The 10,573-nt window shown below is 29.6% G+C and overlaps 1 protein-coding gene across 1 annotated transcript; it reads right to left on the bottom strand.

Annotated features, from left to right (window-relative positions):
- Positions 1 to 3,289: 3,289 nt before the first annotated feature.
- LOC7473615 (protein DUF642 L-GALACTONO-1,4-LACTONE-RESPONSIVE GENE 2) lies at positions 3,290 to 4,968 on the bottom strand. The gene is made up of 3 exons (XM_002307991.4): positions 4,802 to 4,968; positions 4,094 to 4,591; positions 3,290 to 3,969 (listed from the first exon to the last, which is right to left on the bottom strand). Exons 1-3 carry the CDS (start codon positions 4,890 to 4,892, stop codon positions 3,449 to 3,451), a joined length of 1,110 nt encoding a protein of 369 aa, XP_002308027.4. The 5' UTR covers positions 4,893 to 4,968; the 3' UTR covers positions 3,290 to 3,448.
- Between the last annotated feature and the right edge of the window lie 5,605 nt (positions 4,969 to 10,573).

Here is a 10,573-nt window from a genome sequence, read left to right as displayed (position 1 = left end):
CTTGAAAATTGAGGGCTATGACCCATTTAGTGAAATGATATAATTTGATATTTTCGTGCTTTTGAAGCATTATATGTATTAAATATTGTATTTTTAAAATGTGATAACTACATGATACATTTCACAAGTGTCACGTTAATTAAAATTTAAGAGGAGTAGATCGAACATACAATGTTATCTTTCTCTAACAAAAAATAAATATTAACACCCTCATTTTTCTCTTAAAAAACTTGTTAAACACTTAGATTTTGCCTTTAAATCAACCAAAAATCAAACTCATCTTGGTCTCTAAGCATCTTTTGATGTTTTTATATTGAAAACTCACCATTCCATTTGTTGTTGCCGCCACCTTATCCATTCTTGTAGTCTTATAAGTAAGGTAAACATATTACATTGATATTAATTTGTATTTGTTTGATTGAAATCAAATAATTGTTTAGGTTGAATTCAAGGTTTGTGGTGAATTTAAGGTTTGTTGAATCAATGATAAATTAGTTAAAAAATACATTCAATTAGAGTTTATTTGATATAGTTGAACATGAAAATAAATTGAATTAATGATGAATTAATTATTTCAATTAATTATGTGTTGTGTTTAATTTAGGTTAAGTTGCCAAATTAGGGATTTTATGTATATTGTTGGAATCGACTAATAATGTAGTTAAATACGCACACACTCATGAAATAGAGCATAAATGTGGCGGTTTACATGTTTCATTGAATTGTTGATAAGTTGATTAATTTACTATTTTATTGGAATTTAATTAATTTGCTAAGAATTTGTGTTTGATTTAATGCAATTGAGCATTAAAAATATTAGTTGATAATATATCCTGAATTATGTTTAATTTTTTGTTAAGTTTGCTTTAATGTTAAATTTTAGGAATTTAATTGAATTTGCTATGAATTTTTCCAATTAGAGTTGAAGTAATGCAATTTAGTTAAAATCATGTTAAATTGACTAGAATCTGATTTTTTTTTACAGAAAGTCTAATAGCATATATTTTTTTATTAACATAGGTGTCCGGGCCAGCTTGCACGCACCTCGATTAATCTCACGGGTCCTGAAATTAATGATTATGTAAGCCTCCGGTGGCTCTGAGGGGACTCAAACTCGTAACCATTAGAGAGAAAACCCAAGACCTGACCAATTGAGCTACCCCTCAGGGTTCTAGTACCATTGCTTGGATCGGGTAATACGACAGTTCAACTATAAACAACACATTCCATTCGATATCAATATGACTGATGTTTTGCACGCCATTACTTGTAGAGGTAAAAATAATGATCATGACTAGTTAGGCAGGTATGGTGCTTATATCACAATGTGGTGCATAGAGGAATGAGATATTTATAGAGATGTATCATGTGATTATTAACGAGAAGTATATGATTTGGTATATGAGTATAATGCAAAAGATCATTATTCTATATCTCAAGCAGGTTCCTCCACCTGGATATATGCAATACAAGCAATATGCTTAACAGATTCAACATCACATAAGTCATCAAGTTTTTTTATGATTAATATATGTTAACCGTTGAGTTTTATGTATTTATCTTTTAATCTAACATTAATATTTTATTAATATTATGTTGGTTTCTTGCTACATGAGGGTGGTGAGGCCTCATCTTATCTTCTTAGTACTGACGAAGAAAGCGAAATTCACATTATATCATCCAAAGGGTTAAATGTTTGTCGCACTGGACTTAAAACCTTTGAAGAGAGACTAACTCTTAATGATGTCATGGTAGAGAACGAGGACACTTAAGCAGGAGCTGGATCTGGTCATGCTACTGATGAGCTCGGATCATCCAGTAGACGACGTAAATGTAGATAGATAGATGACTTATATTTATATATTCTATGATTCCTTGAATATTGTATTATTAAATTATTTTATATTTGTTTTGTGTGTGTGTGTGTTCTTGAGGCTACTTGTGATCATGGAATATGATAATATGTTGAGTTTAGATAGAATTTGTTGATTGTATTTATTGTGTTTTTTTTTTTACAGGTTTTTTAAGCGAGATAAAATTTTAGAAATAATTTCTATATAGAAAAAATTCTGTCGAAATTTTGATAAAATTGTAAATATTTTAAATTTCTAAAATCATAAAATAAATAAAATTTAAAATTAATGAAAATTATAATTTTATAAATTTTTTCAGATTTAAAACACGAAAATGACTTAAAACCTTATAGAAGCCAAAACATCAAATATCAAGAAAACATTATGGTTCTGAAATGCAATATATATCAAATATCATGTTTTTAAACTATGATATTATTAAAATATTATATTTTTAAATCGTGATATTTTTCAACTGTATTATTTCACCCAAAAAAAATTCATTTTATATTATATCAGTATTTAATTATATTCCGATTTATCCAAACAAGGTACGCTTTACACAAGACCGAGAAGATGCGGATCTTGATAAAAGTTGTCCTCTGTACATGATTGCATGCAAACTGCACTGTACATGATTCAATGTTGTTGGCAAATGGCCAAAAGCTTACTGCAAGGCAAGGGTATAGTTAGTAAAAGAAAAATATCAAAATAACAAAGTTACAGAGGAAAAAAGTTTCTAATTTGTCTCTTAGATTATTTTAAAAAAAAAACATCTTACTACAATATTGTATGACATAAAGTAGTGTGTAACAATTAGTCAGAATTTTATATATTAGATTAAAAAATGAAGATAATTAAATAAATTATTTAATCAAGTTGTCTAACCCAAAATAGTTATAATTTTTTATTTAACTCTTCAATCAAGTTTGAATTTTATTGATGATTTCCTATTAAAAAATTAGATTCGATCTTAAAACGGTCAGAAGGATAGCAATCTAAAATGGCTATAAATTATTGATGGATGTTTTAAATAATATTTATATAATTTTATTTATTAAGGGTATAATAGCTTTAATATATATATATTAAGTCATTGAAAATTCAAGGTTTTTTTTTTCTATGTTTTGTTTCAACAGGATAAGATTCCTTAGCTATTTCACATTCCTCCATAAATGAGCCTCGTGCATGGAACTCACGACAGGTGAGCCAGGCTACTTGAGTTGGATTTTCCGAGAAGTGATTCCGAAGAAAAAATAAAGTGAAATTCCTCGGGCATATGCTAGCAGACAATAAAGGCAGTTTGAAAGAAGCTTTGTCAAAAATATATGAATTTATATCGTATCTTCACAGATTGGACAAACAAGTACAAATAGAAACATTCAAAGGAACAGAATCAAACAAGAAAAAAAGGTAAGAAACATTCGAGAGTAAAATGACTGAAGTTTGTCTTTTATCTGCATCGGTTTCAAAAGTTTTAAGCACCCATTTCAGTGTTACAGATTTCTTGTTAAGAGGCTATTGCAAGACTTTAATTATCTCAAAAATTACTTATGATCACATGCATTTGGTAACATCAAACGAATCTCTCCTTATTAGTGAGTAGGAAACACCCTAACATCATCCAAGACAGGGCCACACATGTGACCATAATCATGTAACTTGGTGTGATAATATGCACTGTAAAATGTAATCCTTGTCCTAGCTGAAATTGCTCGGAACCTCAAAGTTGCAGTCTTGTATCCACCTTTTCCCTGTGAAACGTAGGGAACTTTGAGGGTTTCCCTGGCAGCAAATGCCTCAACCATCATTGACCCATGGCAAGCGTTCTTTGCATCTCCGATTGTGAATGTGAGGTTGTAGAATTTGTCAGGAATTGTCCTAATGACTTGTGCTATGGCACTCTCTCTCCCTGCTACTAATTCAATTGCCGCAAATCCTTTGGGCACAAAGAAATGCTTGCTGTCGATGTATTTTACAGGTTTGAGGGATTCAATGATCCAGCCGGGGAGGGGTGAAATTTGATCTTGTTTCTTGGGAGGGAGCAAGATTCCAGTTGAGAAGTTCTTGAACACATGCGGACCAACTTCAAAGCCACCATTTTTCACTAGGTTGCCTGCATAGAAAGAAATTTTTTTAAAACAAAAAAAAAATTGGATTAGGTTGTGTACAGAGCACAGAAACCAACATAAACTTCAGCTATTATAAAGGATCCTGAAAAAAAATATTCAGGACTTTACCTTTACTATACTTCAGAGGTAACATCTCCTTGATTGCAATAGCATCCAAAAGAGGTCCGCAAGTGGGGTCTTCTTGGATGCCAGGGTTATGAAATGTGACCTTGACAGCTTTAGAAGTAGCCTTCCAAGCCAAGGCATAAGTGTCACCCCCATTACTGCTATACAGGGTTTGAAGAGGAAGGTCACTTGACTGGCCAGGGACCGAGACCCTTAGCACCTCATCTTGAGCACAGGTTCTAGTGGCTCCGAACGTGAGTGCATAAATTGAACCTGGTTTGACAGTAAGAGTTTGAGAGATAGAGGCCTCGTTGCCTAGCCTCACTGCATGAACCCCACGAGGAATGGCTAGGTAGAAGCCACCTGGTTGTGGCCCGCCTGAGACATATTCTACTATGCCATTGATTTCCCATTTCGGGAGCGAGTATTTTCCTATTATCGCTCTTTTCTTGAGATTTGATTTTGCTGGTGCTTGCTCAAAGTTCCCATTTTCAACAAGTCCTGCAAAAATTTGCCCATGTCAATAAATGTCAAGAAGCAGCTACACACACACACACCCCATAAAACAGCCTTGCTAAACCATGCATTTAACCTTTTAATTTGGAACATTAGCCTTAGCTAGGCAAGTGTTACAACTAGCACTATTTCGTCTGAAAGATCACATGAAAAATGTTGAACATAAACGAGTAATCAAGAAAGGTGAATGTTTACCATCAAGAGGACGAGGTGGGATAGCAGCATGAGCTGAGCCTTGGCAAAATGAGAGAATGATTGCAAAGCATAGAGCGAGAAACAAAGCCATTGTATTTTTCTTGTCGAGAAGCAATTAGAAGTGGCTCTCTAAATAGGGCAAGAAAGTTCCCTAGTGGGTCAAAGTTTTTTTTGGCAAATCCACTTGTATATTTTAGTATACAAATCCGACACAAACGTGGATACAATGAAGATAGGGAAAGAAAGTAACAAGCCACGTTAAAGAAGCACCAAATTAGGCGTGAGTTATGTATGTCTGTCCTTTTATTTTCAAAATCTAAGTCCCGGTTTTCCTAGCAGCTTCTTCTTCATCGTTTGCCGTGACTTGCACTCCTTTTAGACTTCTTCATATGATATTGATTACTTTGTGTTTATGTTAAAGTCTTTTATTTTCATATATTAATAAAAAGCAAATATTTTTTAAATATTATTAATTAATAAAATAATAAGTTTTTTAAAATACCTTTTATATACCTATATATAGAAATAATTACCTTAGTAAGAATAATTATTTTAGATAAAAAAGCATAATAATTTATTGTGTTTTTAATACTTATATTATATATAGAAAAAATTTTATTATTATAAAAAAGCATAATAATAGATTTTTATTTATAAAAATCTTAACATAAAGTTAACTGATGTCACATGCAAGAGATTAAATATTAAACCAAGGAGGTACCAATTTCGTACGCGGTTGACTTGAATTGAACGTGCATATGCTAATTAACAGATGGGATCTGTCCTCAACATTGAATTTATCTTGATGGACAGATAGTAAAAATGTCTGTCTTGATTTCTGGACCGAACACAGAAGTGCTTGTGTTGTGTGAAATTAATGTAACTTCATGTGTTTTAGTTTTTCTATCAGTTATGGTCGGTGCTTGAAACCATAAATAAATTAGAAAAAGGCATTTTTTGCTTCTTCTTCTTTTGGTTTCTCCCTCACGTGCCAGAGGTTGGTGTATAAATTTTTCTCAATATTAATTCTAAGTTTGAAATTAGAAAATGAAATTAAAAAAAAAAAAAAGAGAGAGTAGATGTTCTTGACCTCTAAGTTTGTACCTGAAAAAACTTGCTAAGTTGTAGCGATATCCCTTGCTTTCACTACAATCTTCAACTGCGGGATTTTGTGGGGTGCGGTGCTTGAAATAATTGGTGTGTTTAATTTTATTTTATTTTATACTTTCAGGAGACTAAGATTATTGCTTGGTAATATTTTTATTAATTAATTTAAGTTATTTTTTATTCTTGATTTAAAAATAAATTATAGGTATATTCAGTTAAAAATAACTTTGACTTAAATAAAATTTGTTATGAAATTGAGTCAGAATTTATATTTAATTGAAATTTGAAATTCTTAGCGTCTTAGAGCCTTGAATTGGGCTGGACACGGAAAAAAAAATAAAACTTGAAGTTAGCCCACTGAAATTCATCTCTCTTTAATGCATGAAAACAAATATACTAGCTCGTGAATCTTGTGCTCTACCAATCCGCATGAGTTTTTTAAAGACAATATTAGGCCCGGTAAAGCTGAACTTTGACTTAGCTCTGGGCTTTTACACAAAGGCTTAGCCCATTCTAGATTATCCCCTTTTGCATCTCATGGTTCCTGTTTTCAATCAAGAGGTTATTAACATCCTATTTGATTTTATATTTTAAAAATATTTTAAAAAAATTAAATTTATTTTTTTTTACTTTAAATTAATATGTTTTTGGATTTTTTAAATTATTTTGATGTGCTGATTTCAAAAATAATTTTTAAAAAATAAAAAAACATTATTTTGATACATTTCTAAATGAAAAGTACTTTGAAAAGCAACCGCAACCACACTCTCGGGCTCTAAACCCATCTCACCAGACTAAGTTACAAGATTTGATTTGAATCAATAAAAATAATATTATTTTATAATTTTTAAAAAAATTAAAATAATATTATTTTTTATAAAAAAACCAAATCAAGTTTTGACTATTCGTAATATCAATTTTCACTTATCTAGGTTTGAGCTAATAGCATTTAGATATATATTATTTGGTATTATAGTAGTAATTGTTTTTCATTATGCTTTTTACTTAGAAATATATTAAAATAAATTTTTTTTATTTTTAACATCAATATGCAAAACAATTAAAGAATATAAAAAAATTAAATTAAAAAAAAAAAGGTTTAATCGCATAAACTCAATAAGATTCGTTTTCAATTTCAATCATGGAAAACAATCCGGAACACCGAAAAAACGAGAGACAAGACAGTAGGCAATTGAGTAGATTGAAAGATGGATTTGCAGGCAGGGAGACTTTATAGCGTATTGAGTACTTTGATGGCATATGGTCAAATGGGAAAGAGGAGTTTCAACTGCCGATGTGTCTGTAAAGTATACTATTATATGCACTGACTTTTTTTCTTTTTTTCCCCCGTCATGGGCTCCTTTGCCTGCCACCCACAGCCCGCACTTTCTCATGAAATTTTGACTGCATGCTGCTGTTAGGAAATTGCTTTTCCATCTCTTCTCTGCTTCCTGCCTTCATTTTCATCTTAAGATCATGTTTAGAGTTGTGTTTGCACCGAAGATTTGATAAAATTTGAATTTTTATTTTATTTTTTTAGATTATTTATATTATTTAAATATATTTTCAAGTGAAGAATATTTTAAAAAATAATAATTATTATATTCCCAAATAATTAAAATCTGCAGAATCTGATGCATTTTCTGCTGTGTACACTGAATACAATATTATGAAAAGCAGGGATGCCAACAGTTCAGTGAAGATGGGCTGCGGGGTCGCTTCAGTCTTTTTGACACCGACCTAGCCGTCCTCTACTGTTGTTAATTTGTTATTGTTTATCTTTTCTTAAAATATTTAAAGCCTCTCTAAAATATTGACATGTGTGAACTAAATAAAAGTACATGCCCTTGATTAGAAAACCCACCTTCCTCTCATATTTTTATTCTTTTATTATGTGTGTTTTTGCTATTTTTATTGAATAAAATACTATTTTTATAGTAACCATATGGTGAGTTGATTCTGATTTTTTACTTAATTATATCAATTTAATTTTCTTTTATTTTTATTAAAATTGATTGGTTCAGAATTCAACTTACTTAAATCATATATCAACCTATCTGGTTAGATCTAGTTTTAAAATATTATCAGATAAAATCTTACAAGGATTATGGAAAAAAAAAACACTTGATTTAAAAATTAAAAGGTTAATTATTTAACGAGTTGAAGTGAAGAAAAGATAGCATCTATTTGGTAGTTTTGGAAACAATTTCCAAAGAAAAAAATACGCAAGAGAATAATAATTGTTAATCCCCTAGTAACTTCCATATACATATATAATGATCCAATAAGACTATGAGGTTGAGGCATATAACTCCACCAGAAAATTTGATGTGCCAAGTACCGATCAATGAATAAAGACAGGCCGGTGTGCCTGAATTTGATCTTGAAAGTTGATTTGGTTGTTAATTACCATAGGTATTGTTTTACATTTTAAATAACATTTCTATAATAAAGACATTCGTGAGTTAACAAATATTGCCAAATATTAAAAAAAAAAATGCAAACCGGAACATATCATCCATTGAGTTTGGTGCAATACATATGTTTTGTTTAACATTACAGTTTAATTGTATTTTTTTAAAAAAAAATTAGTTATAAATTATTATTTTTTAGTGTTTTTTTATTTTGATATATTGATATCAATAATAATAGTAGTAATAATAATAATAAAATATTATTTTAATACATTTACAAATAATATTTTAAAAAACAATTTTTACTACACCTTTAAACACATATGTCTTGTTTAGCATTGCAATCCGACTATGTTTTTGAAATTTTTATTTTTTTAGCTATAAATTAATTTTTTTCATATTTTTTTATCGTTTTAATATATTCATATAAATAATAATAATAAAATATTATTTTAATATATTTTCAAGCAAATAATATTTTAAAAAATAATCTATCACACCTCCAAACATGCCCCTAGTTGGAATTCTTGCTATTGTTTTCTTTCTCTCACTTTTTTCTTATCACTTCCCTTTTGTTAACGACAGAAGTCATTTCTTGATGTGTAATTCATGCAATCATATGCTACAATTGCTTCTCTTAGAGAAGTTGTTGAAGTTTCCAAATCAATCGAGAAACTGGTATTCTCTGATGTCAAATTCTCAAAGATTTGTTAAAGTAGAGGCTCCTTTTAAAAAAAAAGTTAAGTAAAACTATAAAGCCTAGAACCCTTTAGCTTATATATCAATTGTGATGTTCTTCACCATTTCAAATAGTCCAAGATAACTTTTTCACGCAAAATATAGAAAGTATTTGGGGTGATCATTTTTTATTTGGTTTGGTTTTTATAAAAAAATAATTAAATTGAATTTTTTTTAAAAAAAAAACCGAAACCGGTTCAAACCGACTGGTTTCGGTTCGGTTTTTTAGGACAAAACCGGTTCAAACCGGTTTGGCTCGGGTTTTTTTCTGGTTTTTTCGGTTCCAAACTTATAAAACCGAAACCGAACCGAACCAGTCGATTTTTTCAAAATTTTAATCGATTTAATTGGTTTTTTTCACGGTTCGGTTTTTTCAATTATTTTTTTCTAGTTTTCTTGATTTAATTGATTTTTTAGTTTTTTTACTCACCCCTTAAAAATATAATATTTTGAATTCGAAGACACATATTTAAATTCAATAAATAATAATAACAACAACAACAAATCCAAAGGCGTGATGGTATAATTATCATAAACACCAACTTGTTACTCAGTTAATATACAGAGATCATTAATTTTGTTTCAAAAGTTTTTTTTTTCACCAATTATATCCTAAGAAATGCATAAATTTACAATCAAATTTCTTCATCGGGAATCGCTACAGTGGAAGACCAATTTAAGTTCTTCTCAATAAATGAATTAACGCTCACACCGCACTTATGCAACTCGTGAAATTATTATGAACTCTATCAACAAAAGTTGGTGGGGGAATCCAAATGGACAAAAACTTTTGTTTGAAAATTTGATTGACAATTGTTACATGGTTGGGAGATTAATTTGAGTTTATTTCTTTCTCTCGCCGGTTCTATTATTTTATTTAATTAAGTGTTATTAAACTTTGTTGGGTTTAACGAGTTAATTTAATAATATGATTTTTACTAGGTTTGATTTTTAAAAATTATTTAAAACAAGATCATTTTATTTTATTTTTAATAGTAAAATCATGTTGTCTAGATTTATCTAGGTTAATCAACCCACTTCGAGTTTTGAGTTAGGCAATATTCGTGGTGAGTTTAATAACAAGAAGAGAAAAATGAAAGGTTGATACTCATGTATTTTAGATTTCGTTTGTTTTGGTTATTTAAAAATGTTTTTTTAAAAAGTAAAATAAATTTTATTTTAAATTAACTTTTTTGTATTTTTATATTATTTTAGTTTGCTTATATAAAAAGTAATTTATAAAAATTAAAAAAATATATTATTTCAATATATTTTCAGACTAAAAATACATGTTTAACAAATGCACAAACATACCAATCGGTAGAGTAGATGAAACACAACTATCTAACAAGAATACCTGGGCATGTTTTCTGTCACACGTAAGATTAAAGATTGTACAATGACTATTGCTGAGGAAAAATATTGAAAAACGATTACATAAAAAGGCCTTTTCATTAGTATAATAGACAAAAGCAAATCAATTACATCATGTGACAACGACCATACTTTTTTA

The sequence above is a fragment of the Populus trichocarpa genome, chromosome 6 (assembly GCF_000002775.5).
Source record: "Populus trichocarpa isolate Nisqually-1 chromosome 6, P.trichocarpa_v4.1, whole genome shotgun sequence".
NCBI classification, from domain to species: domain Eukaryota; kingdom Viridiplantae; phylum Streptophyta; class Magnoliopsida; order Malpighiales; family Salicaceae; genus Populus; species Populus trichocarpa.
Note: the sequence above shows the minus strand (reverse complement) of the source record. Positions and strands in the feature narration are given on the sequence as shown.